Raw genomic sequence first — 20,305 nt, 5'->3', positions numbered from 1 at the left:
AATAGTATAGTCTTTATTTACAAGTGCTTACAAGTCTAGGAAATTTTGCAGCAGAGTTGATTTATTTTAGTTCAGGTGCCAAAAAAGCAGCGAAGTGACTTAATGCTATACTGGATTACTGTTCAAGCAGTTAAAAGTTGAGACCTAATGTCCACAATGTTATGAAAACGTCTGTGTGTAGACGTTTTCTTAACTGAATGCATGTTAACTTCTGAGGCCTTTCAGAAATCTACCTGAAAATATTCCCTTACTGGATGGAAATGAATCTGATCTGGTCTGTTTGCCGCACAGGGCTGGTTGGTGTGCGAGGACCAGGCCTGCCAGAACAGAACCAGGCGCCTGCCGATCGCCTTCTCCCGACACGGACCCATCTGCCCAGCCTGCACCCGTGCTACGCTCAGAGCTGAGGTAATGCCCCTCAGTTTTACGCTCACCGGAGGTCTGCACTTCCCTGCTGTGCTGAATAAATGCACTCTAGTATAGTGGTAACGCGCACGAAAACACAACAAAGCTGCCTCTTGGCTCCTCAGGCGATGTCACTCTCTGGGAACTCTTTGTGCTCTGTAGATCTTTTCCAGATGATGGTGCTATGGAGCTGCAGTCTAACATCTCCTCATATGTGCTGGATATCTCTGCTTATTAGTGTCACATTTCATCATATGCATGACATAATATCCTTTTTGTCTTGCATCACGTGTATGTGTGTCTAAGAGCTGGTTGGTGGTTCAGCCATTAAAACCACCTGTCTGTGTGACTCTGCTCCTATGAACACTTTGTTAGTTTGACCACTGGATTTGAGAAAAACACTCTTCCTTTCAATTTGAGCATGACATTTCTCTGTCCCACTCTCACTCTCCTTGTTTCCACCATCGCCTCTCTTAACTCTCTCTTTTCAGGGTCTTTTATATATATATATATATATAGATAGATATATATATATATATATATATTCTCTGCTCCTGTGTGTCTCCCCCCTATTCCAGCTGCTTTGCTCTGTCTGGCGATGTGGCGACAGGTTGTAAACCAGAAGGCCAATTTCTGCTGTCACTGTAGCCACTTAGGCGGCCATTGCTGTGCCTGAGGGCCGTGGCACTTTAAACTGCAGGCTGAATACAACATTTAACTTTTCTCTGCTTGCTCATGCAACATTTTCCTTTCCAAAATTTGCTGCCTGCCTTTATTTGACTTCTCTTTTAACTCCTCAGTCCTTGGACATATCTTTATGTATATATTTGACTGACCATTGAAAAGAAAAGCTGTTTGTGTTTGGATTTGTTTATTTTTCTTACCAATGTGGAGGAGTTTATTGTTTTATTTCAACAATTACACAGTTAAACACTAAAGCTAACACATTTTGCCCTTGCAAATATAAAACTAGCGGTTAAGGACCGCGTGTCTGAACTTTTTTTATTTTGATGGGTTTTTTTGTCATATCCCATAACATTGATATGCTCTTTCTGTTATAAAATAGTGTTGAAAGTAAGAAGAAAATATTTACTTAATATTATTTGGTGATAATTTGCATGCCCAAACACACAGTTTAGGGAATTCACCAAGCTGCTGAAAGTGTAACCACAAATAGACAGTTTTACACAAATCTTACTATATCATGAGACATTATTCAAACATTATTTTCTTATTTAATTCAACTGTTTTTGTATTTACAAACCCAGCAACATATTAGAATGACATGGTACCTTCTCACACGGAGTAATTAATGCAAGTTATTGAATAACCTAGATTTGTTCATTAGTGTTATGTATTCATTTTGATCATTGTAATGCTGCTAACACGACAAAACATCCAAAACTCTTTTACTTCATTTTATGCTAAACTGCTGGACTGATCCTTCGTCAGACCACCTACATCACCTTGTATACGTATTTGTACTCCTTGAAAGTTTTCTTCTTTTTTCCACATTACAACCAAAGACTTCAATGTATGTTGTTTTTTTTTTTAAAGTAATACTTATTTATTTGAGCTAACACAAACTAGGCATTTTAGCCCACATGCTAAATACTGTGTGGTTGCCTTTGTCCATGAAAACACCACCTGCACTAGGAAACAAAATAGTGGCAGCATAATGCAGTGGGTAAAACTTCCAGCATGCACAGGAACGCTGCAAAACATTTGGTACTGAGGCCAAATTTAACTTTCAAGTAGGACAAGGACCTTAAACCTTCTGCCAGAGATATGATTGAAAAGTTGAGATCAATGCGTATCAATGTCTGGATGACTCAGTCAGACACTCAAACCCAATTGAGTATCTGTGGCAAGACTTGAAATTGATCTTTACAGATATAGATATAAATGCTATTAAAGACAGCCAACTGTAATTCTTGCTATGATATACTAACTTATTTAAGCCCTTCTACAATCTGATTTATTAGTTTTTCCATCTGTGTTGAATAACAGTAGTTATATATTTGGAAGGTTCCCACTACCACGCTGTGCTAAATTACTCTTAAACTTTTAACAACAACTTTTTAAACAAACAAAAACAGGTGCGATAATGAGACGAACGAATAAATATGCAGAAGTTGAGTAAAGATTATTTGGTTTGTTCTTAAAATGCTTCTGTAATCAGCACAAATACTTCAATTTGACATTTAAGTTGTCATATCAGTAACCTAATTTTCTTGTTTCTGTCTCTGATTTTATTCTCTTTGACTGATGTTGTTGTCATCTGTTTAAAGCTCCATTTCAGTGTTTATCCTGCCATCACTTCCACTTTGTTAACACATAAGATTGTCTACATTCATAAATTTATAAAAACTCCAGATTGCCTTTAAAACTTGGTAATAAAGAGACAAAACTGAGGGTTTGCTAAACACAACTGCTGCAGTTTGCATCTGAAGTCCATTTTTCAGCCCTGTAATTTATTTATTCCTCTTACTACCTACAGCTTTTAAATAATCAGAATATGCATTAGTTGATTTGTCTTTTTCAGCCGTTAATGTCTGGACACTAAATGCTCCTTTTTAAAGTCTATCAGCCAGTCAGCAAAACAAGCATCTGCCCTGCTGAAGTGCCCTTAAACCAAATGCTTAAACCCTAATTACTGCCACTGAACTCTCTCTCTGTTGCATATTTTCCAGGAAACATTTATATTATGGCTCATATTCGGCTAATATTGGCTGCTCAGTATATGGTAACACAGTTGTCTGAATCGAGCCGGTGCACGGAGAGTAATAGCCCAGCAGCTTACATATTTAATTGGTGCTAATTATACGAAGCACTCAAGAGGTCATTCAGTGGCTGTTTGAGCTGGCGGTAGTCAGACTGCTCAAAAGGAAAGAAGAAGAAGAAGCCACCATTTTCCAATCAGACATGTGATTTCTTTAATCGAAGTTTGGAGTTGTTTGAATGTTTCGTCTGATTGTTGCTCTCTGGCTTTATTGAAATCTGTCAGGATATTGAGTAAATATCAGCATTCTGGGAAGTTTCAGTTCAGAAACATCCCAGCTATGTCGCTGCATTCCTCCTCTGGTACATTATCCATCGCCTTGGGTTCCGTCTCTTCCCTTTCCTCCCTCCATCTCTTCATCTCTCTCGCTCTGCCTCGTCCCTTTTTTCCTCCTCTCTCTCTCCCTCCCTCCCTCTCTCTTTGGACACAGATTCAGAGCGTGATCTGATCTCCATGTAATGGGAGAGTAATAGGCACTCTGCCTTGATTGGTTGGTAATTTGGGGGAGTTATGCACAGGTGCAATTTGTAATATTTTCAGTAAATTAAATTTCTTTCTCTTCCTCTCTTGCTCACTCTCTCCATCTCTCCTCTGAGCTTAATTCCTTTTTTCCCTTGTCCATTCTTAAATATCTGTCCCGACTTTCCTTTTCTTTTCCCTTTTCTTCCTCTGCTCCTTTCTTTTCGTTTCTTTCCCTCCCTCCTTAGCTCTTACACTCATTCTGTCTTCTCTTGGCACGTCCTCTCTCTCTTTCTCTCTCTCTCCTCCGCCCTCGCTGCCTCTCCCTCTTTTTCTCCCCTCGTTTTATTGATGTACGCTCAGGCGCCCATTAGAGCTCCCTTTTTCCCTCTAGTGGAAATTGCAGCATGTTAATTTTCACACAAATTACGGCAATAGCAGGTATCTCTATTTGATACATTATAGCGGGAGCAATCAGAGATAATTGAGTGCCTTTCAGAGGGAGACGGCTGCATTCACTGCCGGCTCAAAGCTGCCCCATTATCGCCTAATCGCTCTTTAAACACTGAATTTTGCCGAACAAAAATTCTTGTCATAATTTTGCTTAAGTGTATTTGGAAATCACAGTCCTTTGAGCGAGGATAATTGAAATCAAATCCCTTTCACTGGAGCTGACATTTCTACATTTCCCCCCAATTGAAATTAATTTCAAAAATTGAGCATGAATATCTTCAAATAGCAGGCAATTATGCCTTTCAATGGGGAGAAATTACCGGTGCTGAATCGTTTGAGGCTTGCGGGCGAGAGCACCAGTTAAATGCCTTTGTTTCCCGCCGTGTTTGCCTAGTAAAGATTTACATATATTGACTCATTATGGTGTCTTGTGAAGCTGATCGGCGTGACTACCACAACCGGCAATAATGCTCATCGCATCTGAAAAGCTCAAGAGTTTTAAAGCCTCGTGGCCTCACAGCTGAGGGGGAGAAAATGTATGTTTGTTTCTCTCCGTCTCCCTCCCTCTCGTTTTTCATTCTTTCTTTTTATTTATTTATATATTTTTTTTAACCTGCAGCTGCAGTTCTGCGAGGGCTTAGATGTTGCAGCTTTAGAATTTTTAGAGGGCACGTTTGCAGGAACGCTGAAGACGAGTATCGACGAAAAAGCTTGCAGCCAGAGGCCGCGTTTGTGCTTGAATCCCAGAACACTTGAGGGGGGTGAACGCGGTTCAACCTGGCTGTGAGCGTGAGCTTGTTTTCTCTGCTTGCAGAAACATTGTCAGTTATTACCTTTTCATTAACCGCATATCTCGTGTAGTAGAGCGACAACATGTTGCAGAAAAGTTCTTCAGAGGTCGTGTGTTAATCCATGTATGAGATTCTTAGCCAATATGACAGTATTAACATATATTAAGCTTAGAAATGTATAACCTGATCTAATTAGCTATGCTACCATGTAACATTACCATTTAAGCCTATGCTTAAAGTTGTAGCATAAATCGTAATAGTTGCTTCTAAAAAAGCTTGCTCTTTGCAGTGGTTCCCAATATGAGATTTTGTTTAGAAATTAAACCAAATAACTTAAACCAACCTGATGCAGATTCAATTAATGGATGTTGTATTCTAACATAAAAGGAACAGTATTGTCTCGTGAAAGAAATAAGCATTAAGCTTCTGAAACTAAGATATTTAATTTTAATTAGATGTCAGTTTTTCCTTTGTAAAAGCAGCATACTAGCTTGGTGTTGCTATTATACACCCTTGTAGAAATACTAGCATACAAACCCAGTGGTTGACGTGTCGAGTCTTTTCCAGAGTTGTTTTTGCTGTTTATAGAATAACATTGGGAGCCTAAAGAGCATTCATTAGCTGGTTAATTCGTCGGCTTATCTGGCTGGGTGGACTCTGCAGGTGGCTTGCTAACTAAAAAGAGTGATCGGTGGAACCCCTTCAGTCTCCACGTTGCGATTCTGATTTCCAAACAGCTGCAATTGTTTTTGTTCTTAAGAAAGGAAAACCCAGTTGCCATCTTTTATTAACTCTAAACAGTGATAGTGATGAGTTTCAGTCTGTCCTTGCTTTTTTTTTTATTTATTTTGGAACCAGATTTATTCCGAGGGTCTGTGTTTTCTGTCCAGGCTGGTAGGAAAATGTTTTACCCTTCTTTTAGCTAGCTGACTGGCAGTGCGCAGCAATAAGTGGGGAGTGGGGCATGATTCTTTGGTATATGTTAAAGGGTAACTTTTTAAATACTTGCTATAGCTGAGTTTTGGTAACCAGGCCATGTCTAGTAGAAGCAGGTGTTATTTTCTGTCTGGGGATGACTTGAGTGGTTGTTTTATTGTGTGAGCTATTTTATCCTGAAGCTCTGAAAGTTTTGGATTATTTTTATGTTTTACGGCCCTTTTTATGTTCCTCGCCATTGTCTTTATACTATTCATCCTTTCGTCACGTTTCCTTCTCTTAAACATTTGTATCTTTGGGTTTTTGAGTCCTTACAAGGGGGTAAGAATGTGTATATGTGTATTTGAGGGGGGACGAGGGGTGGTGAGTCAGGGATGCTGGAGGCAAAGGAGCAAAGGGGTACGAGGTGGGGGCTGGGGGGGTTCCGACACTCCCGAGAGAGAGGCAATTTCACAGCTGGTTTGCTCCTTAGGCAGTCAGGCTGAAAATGCTGCAGATTTGTGGAGCAAATTGAAATGGTGTCAGTGCGGGAACAAAGCGCCGAGCTGAATGACGAGGTAGGTGTGTGTGTGTGTGTGTGGGTGGAGGAGAGTGAGGTGGGGTTGTGGGGCTCTAAATTCAATAACAATCCTGTTACATTTAAGCCACACCTCTCTGACACCTGTCAGTCAATCAGTATGCAGCGTCCGGCCCGCCCACAATCAGCAGCACATTGTTCTGACGGTAGTGTGTGTGTGCGTGAGTGTGTTTTATGTTTCGAGAGAAAGAGGTGGCGCGCGGCGCTTGTGCCGACTGAGCTCGTTCAACCTTGGCAACCGTAACCGAGGCTCCATTATGGGATGTGCATGGTTTGGTTGTTGACTAGGCAGTGCATCAACGGTCAACAGCTGTGCGTGCCATGTGGGCAGCGCTAGAAAGCCATTAAAGGCACACACTCTGCCTCGCTCACACACACACACACCTCATAGTTTGCATTTAGCTGCATTAGATACTCTCACCACTTGATTATGCCACAGCAGTAAAAACTGAAATTACAATTACGCACGTTGCCGATTGGCAGGTATAATGGGCACGCTCAAACTCGCTTTGCGCGCGGGAATTGTCGGGGGATTCTTCCTGGTGGTAATAATGAACCACTCGGCGCACACCTGACGGCAGTGTGGGGTCGAGGCTTAGCGTGCCCTCTGCAGTGTAGCTGGGAAATGACGAGCCAATAACTGCAATTAAACATGCAGTATAATGGCTAATCAAATTGACAGCCTCGGCTGTTCGCATGCCTCTCTCACAATGGCTTATCACAACAAACTATTATGAGGGAGGGTGTATCAGGTCTGATCCCCTCTCTTCTTCCTCTCTCTCTCCTCTTCACTCTGTTTTTGCTGTCTCTCATGTCTTTCTCTCTCTCCTTCGCCGCTCTTCTCTTTTTCCCTCCCACTGCTCTGTCTAGCTCATCCTCTCAGTCTCTTTCCCCCCCTCTCTCCCTTTGGCAGGTTGTCATGTGGCTCCGCTTAATTGCAGAGGAAATTAACAAAGCAAGCAAATTTGTTTTCTTGCTTTACTGTGTCACACAGAGGAAGGGGGATGCTAGCAGGGAGGTGTAGTCATTTGAGTGGGAATCTTGTTACCAGGTCTATTATTCTGTTTTGCAAGATTTTTTTTTTTGTCCTGTCATGATCTCAAATCCACTTTTAACAGCCTGGAATGATGTTTGTTACTCGCTAGGTGAAAGCTAGTGAGCTACCTCTGTTTTATAAGTAGGCGTGAAGTTTGAGGGATCTGAATATTTTGGGTCTGAGCAAAATATATATATTTTTTTTATTTTGCTTTAAAGAGAAATACTTATCAAAGTAGCAGCATAATAAGAGCTTATCATGTTCTCTGATATGCTAAGCATTATTGCTTCCTTATTTATTTCATTTAGCATAGAAACCACTCCATTATTTTAAGGAAAGAAGTGAAAAAGCTTTCCAGATTCATTTTTTGTCCAGATTAGTACACTAGTTTTCAGAATTTATATTATGAAGCATTATATCTGGGTCTGATAAAACATGTAAAGTTGTAATGTGTTTTTTTTTTTCATTTCAGGGCTTTTATATAGTCACTAATAGTGGTGTAATTTCTATCATTTTTTAAAGTCTGGATGATTATGTTAAAGAAATCATGGAAAGTAAAATGCTTATGTCTTTATTCCATTAATTGGTAGACTAAAATCAGAATTGTCTTTTTTTACATTGCTCTACATTTATATCCTCCTTGATTTGTCGCATCAAATCTTTTTTTTGAACTTAGATTTTTTGTGTGTGTGTCTTTTTTAGACCTTTACCTTTGACCATCTCAGATTTTCACATCGAATCTAAAAATTTCTACTTTTTTCCAGTCAGTTAACACACCATGCCAAAGTGATCAGTTGCTTTAACTGCAACAATCTTTGATGCAGAAGTTCTTCCTGAGAGAAGACTTAAAATTGACATCTTTCACTTACTTCAAAGACTGAGATGAGAAGTCAGCTTCAAATACTGTGTGCATCTCTGGATTTTCCATTTAATGGCAGAAATCAAGACAGACCATTTACTGCTTGTCCTTAATCAGGATTTTAACTAGGACCTATCGTTCTTAAAAAACAAAAAGAAAATTGAGTATGGAGCATATTTTGGCATGACTCTTTATTCTGTTTATACAAAATTATAAATTACTTTTTTTTTTTTCAAACATGCATTCATATTTAAATGATGTCCTTCATCTACGATTTGTCACAAATAAAATATCAGTTGTAGCTTGTACCTTGAAAATGAGGATCATTTATACGTTTAATGCATGAAGGCGTGACAGATTGAGAGCATCATTGCAGAATAACTGAGGACGGTAGCATCAGTGGCTTTGTTAGACTGTTGAACGAAGGTACCCCCAACAGCGACGGATGAAAGGTACGCAGTGTTTTGCATGTTAATGAGTGGATGATATCATCAAATACAATAAAGCATAACATTAATTTTTTTTTTTACTTTGCCATAAATATAAAGTTAAACTAAGGCCCTAAAGAGCATGAAGAGTTTATATAAGTTGAGTATGCCTTTTTATATGAGTAGATTGTTTTTCACACTTATTTGTATGCATTCTTAATAATTCCTATAAAATAAATGGAGCTGACAGATTTTTGTAACATATATTTTACTTTTTCAACCTTAGTGATTAATTTTCTAATCTATGACTTCCTGTTTTCCTTTGGTATAAATATGACATGAATGTTAAACCCAGTTGCTTTAGCCATTCTTAAAAGGAGGATGGTAAGAGAGGCAACTAGTCAAAACATGGTCCTTCATCTTAGCGGTGCTACCAGCATCTAACTCTTTATGGAATAGGTGACAATGTCATCGGATCATAGATGATCACATCTGTCAGTGTTGGCATACACCTTGTAGTGATGTGAATTATAGCTGCAGCAGTTGAAATGTTTGTATGGCTGGAACACACGACACTGTCAGTAGGGAAAAAGATCAGAACCCGTGGTAAGAAATAACTCAGTCCTTTCAAATTTGAACGTTTCTCTGTATTTCTCTTACTAAAAATTGCATTTGTTGCAACCTTTTTCTCAATCAGACTCAATCCCTACTTTATAGCCCAGGTTCTTTACTCTGTCAAACAGAGTAAAGAATGCGCCTGTAATGTAACTTTATGTTCCACAACAGGACAGCAAGATTTTTATTGAAATGCCTGGATGATCCTTTGTTTAGACTTAAATACATTGCAATCATTAGGAATTATTAAAAAGAGTAATGTTTGTCGAATAAAGATGATCGATTCTGCTTTTAATCTCCATTTAAGGATTAATTAGATGATGATCCTGGAAACATTCAGCAGTATCTTTTCTTTGTGTGTGTAATGTACGAGTTTTGGTAACAGTTAGACTGCAGTAAAATGAATCCTGCATCTGGTGGGTGAATGCTGGCGTTCACACTTGTGCATGCTGTGAACTTGTGAACCTCTTGATGAAATAACATATACTCTCCCCTGCTAATATGACCTTGAGAGACAGCTGCACTGCCCTGAGAACTACATATGTTTTGAAATGTGTGTATCAGCTACATGTCAGTGTTTGAATAAGCTCACTGTATCTTATATCCTGAGTGTCCGTCCCTGGAGTTGGAGAAAAGCCCAGCATTAATCAGCAACATGGGAGAGGAAATGTAAATGTTTAGTTTATGTTGCAGAATTAAAATACAGAGAGAATACATTAAGAAAAAAAGAATAACGATAACAGTGCAGGAAGAGGCAAAAACCCAATAGTACAATCCGTCAGTGGATCATGAGTTTATGAAATACAATCATTTATAAAAATAAAAACAAATCTTCAATGTATTTATGGGAATTTAAATATGTAACAATTGAAAAAAAAGTTAGTCAGTTCTTTTACAGAAGGCCTGCCCTTGACCAAGCGCGAAAAGTCATTCCAGTGACATTGGATGTGCCTAACTTAAATGTGACGGGATCAGTCAATCTTTTGGAGTAGTGCTGGTGACACAGATGTTATTTAACCAATTTCGATTGCTTTAACATTGCTTGTGCTCTCTTCGCAGTATTCGGAGAAGGCCCTGTACAACCAGCTTTGCTTCTACAGCTACATCTTCGACTGGGACTACGCCATGGCCAAACTTCCAAACTCTGTCCACAAAAGTAAGACTCTCGGCTGATTCTGACCCCAGTTTGTGTAGTTAATGTGAAACAATACCTGTTTGTTTTTGCACCGTCTCTCCCAGCCTCTTCGGCTTTAATGGCTTTGGAGCTGAAATCAAGTTAGCAGAGCCGCTGAGAAACTTTGAATTTTAATAACCTAACAATGCTTTCTCACACATACAACATAGCATTAGCAATCAAAGTCTCAACATAAACCTTTTACCCAGGCTGCACTTAAAATATTCCCCAGCAACGTGACACACGCACACACACACTTGCAAGTTGCGGCACCCAGGCATTGGTTATGGGGAGGGGGGGTTAAGGACATTCAGCTCCTCGAGTCGACAGCCCTAATTTAGGAGACGGATTCAATCACACACACATACAGAATGCAAAACGCTCCAATCACTGGAAGAAAGAAGGAAAGAGCCCTCCATCTCGCTCCCTCTACCCTCACTGTCCATCTCTGCTCCTTTCTCTCCTGTGCTCCCTCTCTCTTTTTTCTCTCTCTCTCTCTGCCTCTCTTGGACAGGCACTCGTTTGGCTGTGTTGATTGAAAACAGGTTTTAGATTTGGGGAAATGATAGGGCGAGTAATGGGCGCGCTGACGAAAGGATAGCCCTTCTCCTGTAATGGGACATGGAGCGTATATTTCCCCCCTTGGACTCAAATAGACGCTACTCCAACGATCCGGGTGCACTCAGTAGGCGTCAGCCGCAAGGCCTCTTTACCCACAGTTCTCCCTGATTGATGTCACTTGATTAGAAAGGGCCGCCGGGCCGAGTGATTTATTTATTTGATTAAATATTTATGTATGTATGTTATTTATGTATGTATGCCGGAGTCTCGCGAGTGTGCGAGCTCAGGCCAAAGTGAGGCAGCAAAGGATCGAGACAGCAGACTTTAAATATAACGTGTAATCAACAGATGACCACTCAGAAAATGGAGGGAGCTGAAATAGAGGGATTGGGCCGGGGTAGAAGAAGGGGAGGAGGAATCGGGGGGGCACTAACATGATTATAGCCTCCATTTTTGCTTTCTTTTATTTCCGTCTTGGCCCAGATGCAAGAAATCATCACCAATCAATTCCTGACTTTCCTCTTTTCTTTAGGTTCTCTTGTACAACGTGGCGCTGTTGATTTGTGTGCACTTCCTGCTCTTTTTCTGGAGACTCACTCCTATACAGTACATTTATATTCGGGGCTATATTGCATGAAATGTACTCACCATTCACAGGCTAGAGCTTTTGTTAAACACTAAATGTTTAACAACATGTATCATCATACATTAACAATCTTACAAAAGTCCCAGAGCGAAGTCCCTGATAAGAGTTTCACTAGGAAATAAATCAAAAATGGCTTTTTATTAGAAAGGTGTGCCAGACCTGATTGATGGCAGCCAGAAATTCAGAAATCTGATCTGTTTCAGATCTGTTAAACCTGATCATCTCTGAACTGTCCACCCAATCTTTGCTTATCGGTTCATCTCTTGTGGCAGTTATGTATTTTTTAAGAATTGAGGAGATAAATATTTAATAAAAGGTTAAAATCTCACATCATGTTATACATGTTTGACCTTAAGGTTGCAGGGGAGCTGGTGTCTGTCTCCTGCAGCCGTTAGGTGAGATACTGGACAGGTCTTCATAGAAGACAGGACAAACAAGTTTGATATTGTCTATAATCACTATTTGGGGTGGTTGAATCAGAAAATATTGAATATGATCAAAGGTCAAAGTGACTGAGTGACCTTTGGTTGATTACAGAAACAGTTTCTGTCGTCTGTTAGAGAAAGAAGAATAAAAGAATTCAACTTTATTGTCATTGCACTGTCACAAGTACAAGCAACGAGATGTAGTTTGCATCTATCCTGAAGTGCTCTACAAGGTATAAATATTTATTTACAGATGTACAAGACTATGTATGTATGGACTATAAGGGGTTATAGCAAAGAAATATAGATATTGTGTATAAATATAAATATGGGAGCTATATGCACAGATTATACAAGAATGTTAGGGAATGGATTATATATGTATATAGTATGATACATGATAAATAATGGCAGATAAAATTTACGGGTTGTATGTGTGTGTGAAGAAAACAGTCCGTGATGTGTGTGTGTGTGAGGATAGTCCATGTGTTATTGTTGTATGAGAGGATAGGGGAGTACAGTCCTTATAGTTTATGTTTTATGTCAGGAGGCGTTCAAAAGCGTGACAGCTGTGGGAAAGAAGCTGTTCCGGTGCCTGGTGGTTCTGGTCCGTAGGCTTCTGTAACGCCTCCCAGAGGGCAGGAGGGAAAAGAGTGTGTGTGCTGGGTGAGTGGAGTCCTTTGTGATTTTCCCGGCCCTTTTCAAACACCGCTTCTTGTAGATGTCCTTGATGGCAGGGAGTGGTGCCCCGGCGATATACTGGGCAGTTCTTGCATTTGTTAAATGTTTCAAATCATCCAACAAAGTTTAGTTAAAGACAAAGGTGACCTCAGTAAATACACATAAACCAGGTTGGCTTAGAAAGCTTTATTCCTTAATAAATGAAAGTTTTGCTGATCTGAAACATTTTAAATGTGACAAAAACAAGAAAGCAGAAATGCATACTTTTTGTCGTGGTGTAACCAATTTTCTTTAAAGCATACCATGTTAAATAAAGATAATACTCTTGTAACATTTTGTCTAGCCAGAAGCAAAACCTGAAAACATCTGGTGTTAAAGAACAAAAGTACAAATACCTGATGTTGAGAAATAAGCTTCACCTGTTGCTTTTATGACTTGTGTTTTGGCTGCACAAGTCAGTGCTCCGGTCTCACTCACAAACCAAATGATTCATTTCCAACACAAAGTGAGAAAAGCTACACATATACACACCTTCACGCTGCTATAAAATATAGGTTGAAGGTGTTATCCCTCTGTCCTGGGGCAGTAATACCCCATATTACTGCATTACACACCCAGGATCTCGCCGCTTAGATTACAGGGAGAAAGCATACAGTTCTACACACTCTGGGAGTCTATTCAAAAGTAATATTTTATCTCTGGTACAGATTTTGGTAAACTGTTTGAGTTTACCAAAATCAGTTAGCAACTACGTATACAGTATGTTGCTAACTAAGGATGCTAGATGCTTCCTGAACGGGCATGTAATCCATTTAAGTCAGAAGTCAGTTTCCTTTTGTTTTAACAGCTACGCTCGCTGGAGATGCCTCAGCTATCACTGTCATTACTCTATATTTTCCTCCGAGTGTTGGGTTAGTGTTAGCGTTAGCTGTGGCGGATGCTACGGAGGTGCAGAGTGACAGAGCGGTGATTATGAACGTGTTGGAACACCATGACACTGATCAACACTGGAAACTGCTAGCTCACTGGTAAAAGAGCCGGTATTCCTACCTGCTCTCCCCCTCAGGAGCGCACTCCCAATCTGTCACTCTCCACGCTGGCCACACACTCCATGCCTATATTTACATGCTGGAGAAATGACTTAAGAGTTGCTGGATTTTGGTCTTTTGAGGGGATTTATCTGAAAGAAAGGACCAGAATATGTGAGCATTTTCCTTTCATGTGCTGCTGTTAGCTGAAGGTAAAAGTGTATCATGACTATACCTGTCAGTTTCGATATAATATCTGCGTTTTTATGCTGCAGGTAGCCATGATGCAGGCTCAACGTATATTTTCAACCGTGCTTCTGAACATATATAATAAAAGACATTAATGGAAAATTGCCCGGGCTGTATGTACAACACAAAAGAGCTCTGACTCAACGCAGATTGTAATTTAGCGGTGTGTTTCTGCAGCCCTCCGCTGTGTGTGTGCGTGCATGCCTTCTGCAGACCTGTCTTATCTACATGTACGTTGCGTTTTTGTGCCTGATTGCTGCGACTGAGTAAAACATGGAGGTAATTTCATCCGCCGCAGGAGATCTCTAATAGATTACACACAGAGGCACGCACACAATGAGAGCGAGAGAGATGGAAGGGAAAAAACGCACGCTGTCCGTTCTTTAGCTGGGAACATCCCGTATCAATGACTTTCAAATCATTTTGTATCTCTTCCCTTGTTCCCTCTGTCTGCTTCTTTTCTCCTCATCCTCCCCCCATCCTCTCCTCTAGGTCTCAGTCTTGAGTGTGGGCAGTATGATTGCGTGTGTGAGCAATAATGTAATTTTGCCGCATTGATAAAATAAAAATTGTCCTTGAGTTGCGCTTTTCTAATGATCCATTTACAGACAGCTTCCCTGCCACCTCTCGGGTGCTCCGCGCTTAGTCCCGCTCCTCCTCCTCCTCCTCCTCCTCTTCCTCCTCTTCTTCTTCCCGCTCTCTCTTTTCTCTCCTCTTCTCCTATTTTCTTCCCCTTTCCATCTTCCTCTTCCACGCTTCCCTCTCCCCACCTTCCTCCCCTTTTCTCCGCTGATACAAAGCGGGGTGGCAAAATCCACGGGTGCGATTGTCAAATCAATTATTCATTCTGTGCAATTACACTCACACAAAGAAGTTTCCCCGTGCTCCGAGTAGTGATTAAATTAACTGCTATTCCAGCTGCCCGTCGCCACCAGCCTAATAGAATATTCATGGAGGCGGCCGACAGAATGGCCGATCTCCATTAACTTCATCATGCTCACTTAATTACAGGCTTGTTATTGTATTTACACCTAGTTAGAGCGTGCAGAGCCCCGATCTACTCGTGCCCGGTTCCACCGGAGTGTGCGCGAGTGTGTGACAACACCTAGTTAGAGCAGAGATAACCTCTGATAGGCTCACTGAGCGCGCGCGCACATGCTGGCCCCAACATGAGGGGGTGTGTGAGGGGGTGTGCGTGCATGTGGTGTGTGTGAGCGTGTAAGAATGCGTCCAAAACATTTGTTGATTTTGTTGTCTTTCACATTTGTATGGTTGGGAATCCCCAGATAGGCTTGAGTGCCATTAACACCTTCTGGAAAAGTAAGTTTCATTGTATCACAGTATTTACATTGAACCTGGCAGGATCTACATGCAGGTATGTAAAGCAGAAAAAAAACAACTTTATTCCTACTGAATAATTGATGTCAGAGTCGGGGGAAGACGAGGAGGGGGGTTTCCTCCTCTTCATTAAATGTATCAAAACTTGAAATTCCCACCATCTTCAGTCTGTGAACACATCAGACAACATGTTGTTTGGTTCTCAGTAAGACTGTTAAGATATGGAAGTTGTTTGAGGTATTTTTCAAGTTTGGAGACATTTAAAAATTAAACTAAATGGAATGTAAAGAAATAATTGTATTTTGTAAATTATGTCTGTATGTTGAGGGAAGATATGAATGCCTGACTGTGCTATGCATCTGTCCCCCGTGGAAAAATGGTCCGAATCTCTGGGAAAATTGTTGGATTTTGCACAAGGAACCTGGACTCCTTTTTTCTTTACTAAAAAAAGTCCATCCAACCGTCATGCAAATTTTGAGCGAACTTTTAAAATGTTGCAAAAAATGCAAATTAAGCATGCTTCCATCTAATTCCAGCATGGCTGCAATAAACAGAAAGTAAAGTTCATCAGAACATTTTTGCCAAATGTTTTTCCATCTTCTCTCTAATGCTTTGAATCCTTTTTGGAAAAGGAAAAACCACATCAAGTGAGCGAAAAAAGTTTTGGGTTTTTTTTTTCAGAATTGAGGAAGTTATTTCAAATTTTCCGTTTCCATCAACCTTTTTTTAATGCCATACTTTGAAAGATGCATAAAGAGCATCGACGGAAACAGTTTGTGACTCATATGATCATCATCTTGTAATTCCTTAATTTTCATTTGTATTCTAAACTTATCCATCCATTTTCTAAACCCCCTCTTTTCACTCTTGCCCAGTTTCGATTCCTAAGATTATAACTTATGAGTCTGAATTGGCAAATCAAACCTCAGAGGAAAATGGAAGCCAGCATTTGTCAAGAAAATCCTGATTGGTGCATTCGCAATTTAAACAGTGATAATAAGTATGGTGTTTAGGTTCACATGGATTTACTCAGTGCTTATTGCACAGAATGTTTTACTGTTCTGCTGTTTAGTTACATTCAGAGTAAAGCAGTCCAGTTTATTAGTTGAGCTGTTTTCTCCAGCATCTTTACACACAAACCATTTTTATCTTACAAACGTATTTTATAAACTGTTACATGTAGTTCTGCTCCATAGAATGACTTTTGCAACCTGGAAGTCTTTCAAGTAGCTGAATTTTCCTTTTCCTGTTGCTTCACCCTGCTGAACGGCAGAGTGCAGCAACAGGTGGGGAAGGGCGTAATGCGCTACTCTGTGCTCCTTACACCCTGAAGAAGCTCTGGAATCTCGTTTAAAGGACTTCAAAGCGTAGAAAAGGTGGAATGGAAAATCTTTGTGCCTTTGAATCAGTCACTTTTTTTAAACCTCGGTGTTCGGATCCAAACCTTTCCCCAACGTCACCCTCGGCCCTTTCCTCCTCTATTCCCTCAGCAGTGGAGACTATTTATTTGAACCACGCTCCCCTCCATGCTCCGAATCGCAGAGAGATCTCTCTGTCGTTCTTTTCTTCTCTGTGACTCTTAAATCGTTCTTTTTTTTTTTTTTTATCTGTTCGCCACACAGTGATTGGGTTGGGGGAATAAAAAGGAGTGAAGGAGCGGGAGGGAGGGGAAGGGGAGAATTATTTTCTTCTACCTTTCAGAAAATGATGACATGATTGCTTTCGCTTGATCATGCATCATCACCCCCTTTCTATTCCCCGGATAAATAGTCTCTCCCTGCCTCTCCTCTCTCTCCCTTCCTCTCCCTGCTGAAATGAGGATTATCTGGTAATAGTTGCTGCTGCCGTTTAAGTCAACCACACCAACTTCCACACATGGACGTGAGCACATGCATGTGTGATTGCTGTTTGACGCGTGGATGTTTTTTAGCGGCTGAGTTACTAGGCTTTTTAAGTGTTTAACTACCTGGGTTGTTGTGTGTGTCCTTTTAGTGCGTGTGGCTGCTGTGTGTATCTAACCTTTGTTCCTCTGTGCCGTCGGTGGGCCGGTATTTATCCAGTAGCCACTAATGCAGCAGACAGGAAGGACGAGACAGGGAGATATGGACATGGAGGTGGCGAGGAGATAGCAACTGGCCATATGGACAACTTGGTTTGTGTGCACATTGGATCTAAACTAAAACGGACCAGTAGACAAATACCGGGCTCTGTTATGAGCCTCTTTTCTAAATGAGTAGCTGGTCTTTATTTAAAGTACATCTCTAAAGATTAGCACGATAATTAGGTCTTATTAGGACCACAGTCACTCACGAATAACTAAAATCTGCAAAATACTTGAGTCGCCTTCTAAAATTGCTTACAACTGCCTATTTTAGTAACTCAAAACGCTACATATACTTCAATATGCACAATGGAGACCATCTTAGCCCTAATTATGTTTACTAATCATCTGCTTTCCTTTGCCCATATAAAAGGTGCTTGTGGTCATTGTTGCATTACAATAGAATCACCTTTTAATGAGGAAAATCGTTCTGGTAGGTGTCTGCTTCCATGTGGAAGTTGGGTTTTTGGAAACTTGTCAAAATATCAAAACGTGCTGCTGCATCAGTGCTGTGCAACACAAGAAATATTTAGGCTTTGTTCAAACAAAACACAGTCAAACATGACTTTTCTGTTTTCCAATCGCAAAAAGATCCACGTAAACATAGCAGTCTTTCTTATAATGACTTTACTCTAAAACCTGTGCCAGTCTGCCACAGGGATGCACTAACATGCAAAAAAAGCTTGGAGAATCAGCTATGGTTTAGCGCTTTGGGTCGGGGGCTAAATCAGAGGTGTGGCTGTGACATCACTGCTTTCAGAAACTTGTTGATCTTACAAATAAACACACACACACAGAAAAATGGCATTTTCAGAGGTTTCTTTTCCACAGATTTTTGTGAGTATTTCTGATGGGTGAAATGGTGTTTTTCAGTTTTGACAGAAGATCAGAAAAATGAAGATATCAGCCAATGACATTCGTAGTTTTGTTTTTTTTTTTGTAAAATTTATTGCAGGTTTAGTGTGACTTTGCTGTAATGTAGGGAACGTGGCAAACCCAACACAATGTTTACTATGAGAGAGAACTTCCTTTAAAAAAACCCAGCTCCTCTCAGATCACTGTTATATCCACTGCCCTCCTTTGTGTGGTGATGGTGTTATTACTTGGTTTCATTCACACTTGGTACGTCAGTATATTGAAAAGGTTTGCTTGCTTGTGGTTGCCATCCTGTCCCGGAGAGCCGTCCCTCCGTCTTCTCTTTGGCCTTATTACAGCCCACCTGAGGAGATAACAGGGACGAGGTATTGACTTCATGCTCTCATTGGGCTTTTCCATCGATCTCGTGATCCTGCATGGGTGCATGTGCCATCGACCCATCAGTCTAATTCTGTGTGATCATCCATCCGCTCCTCAAAGTAATAGCATTACTTTCAGACAGAACTGGATCGGTTAGCTTCGCAGTTTATGACTGAAATGATCCTGAGTGTTTATGATGAGGGATGCAAGTGGTGGGATTCTTAGATTCACTGTGTAACTCTGGCATTGTATCGTAATATGTTTCTTTTCTGTCTTTGCAGCGTCTTTAAAGAGACCAAACTCCACACGGCAGGTGTATCTGAAGCTGAAGGAAGTCCCAGACAGGGCTTTGGCCACCAGCAGCTACTCTGAGGTTAACTTGGCCAAACTCTTCCAAGCTTTCTCGTCGTTCAAATGAAAACAATCTGCAAGGACAAAACATCCAAGAGCCTCAGACATTTAAATCCTCCTTCGGTTTGTAAATAACAGCGTGATTGGTGGACCGCCGATCTTCTTTCTTCGCCCTGATGGACTTCTTGTGTTCCTTAAAACACCAATCACACCTCTCCTTTTCTCCAGTTTCCTCACGCACACCCCGACACACACACTTTCTCTCACAGTTATGACTTGACCCCATCACCCTTCCGTTGCATGGTAAAGGGGAGCAGCAATCATACCTAAATGACAGTCTATTGTATGTGCAGAAGCTAGCTGAGCCCAGATGCGTGTACATGTGTGTGTGTGAAAATGGCTTCTCCTTAGAGCAGCTGGTGTACTCCAGGAGCAGCTAATTAGCCAATGATAGTGACCCCGAGCCACTGAGACCACTGGACGCCCGCAGCGATCGGACACTTGTTCTGATTACCACCATTCACGCTGCGTGTCTGTGTGTGTGAGTGTTAGGGGTGTGTGTCGGATCAGGGGATGAAAGAAAGGGCTGAGGAGGATACGGGGAGTGACGGGGTGAGGAAGGCCACACGCGCGGCTCCTTGGCTCTTTTGTCCCGGTATCGAACATCTGATCTGCTTCTCCCTCACTGCCTCTGTTTAACTCAGGCCAAGTCGTCTCTTTCATTCTTCTTCTACCCTCTCTGTGTTTTAATACATTTTCTATGTTACTGTAGCAATTCTGAGTTTTGTTTTGTAATGGCCAGAATGTGGCATATTTTGATATTGATGTTTTAAATAATAAAAAAAAAAACTCAATAAAGAACTTAATCATTGAGAACTCTGTCTTTTGCTATTGTTGTATAAATGTATTCAATTCTACTATCTACTAACCATGTATTAAATGGTTTTATATAATCTATGAACTTGTTCCTTTTTTTTTGCTATACAAAAATCCTAAAAAATAAGTTAATCCATAATAAATAAATAAACATGAATTTACTTATTACCTGTGCAGCTTTAGAAGGTTAGATCTACCGTCTAATTATTGATCTGTAGGGAGGGAAAGTCACCTTATTGGTCCAAAGATCCTGCTTTTTGTGAAAGTTCATCTCAGGGTAATTGTAGCTGATTGAGTA

At 40.6% G+C, this 20,305-nt stretch overlaps 1 protein-coding gene across 2 annotated transcripts in view; it reads left to right on the top strand.

Moving 5' to 3' along the window:
- pola1 (polymerase (DNA directed), alpha 1) overlaps positions 1 to 20,002 on the top strand; it is a 56,978-nt gene extending 36,976 nt beyond the window's left edge. For both annotated transcript variants that reach the window (XM_032551642.1, XM_032551641.1), the window contains exons 35-37: positions 292 to 408; positions 10,401 to 10,497; positions 19,062 to 20,002. In XM_032551642.1, coding sequence (XP_032407533.1) covers positions 292 to 408; positions 10,401 to 10,497; positions 19,062 to 19,198 — 351 coding nt within the window. In that variant the 3' untranslated portion in view covers positions 19,199 to 20,002. The remainder of the gene's footprint in view (positions 1 to 291; positions 409 to 10,400; positions 10,498 to 19,061) is intronic.
- Positions 20,003 to 20,305: the final 303 nt, after the last annotated feature.

Source organism: Xiphophorus hellerii, chromosome 21 (assembly GCF_003331165.1).
Source record: "Xiphophorus hellerii strain 12219 chromosome 21, Xiphophorus_hellerii-4.1, whole genome shotgun sequence".
Classification (NCBI taxonomy): Eukaryota; Metazoa; Chordata; class Actinopteri; order Cyprinodontiformes; family Poeciliidae; genus Xiphophorus; species Xiphophorus hellerii.
This window is presented reverse-complemented; position numbering and strand designations above follow the sequence as displayed.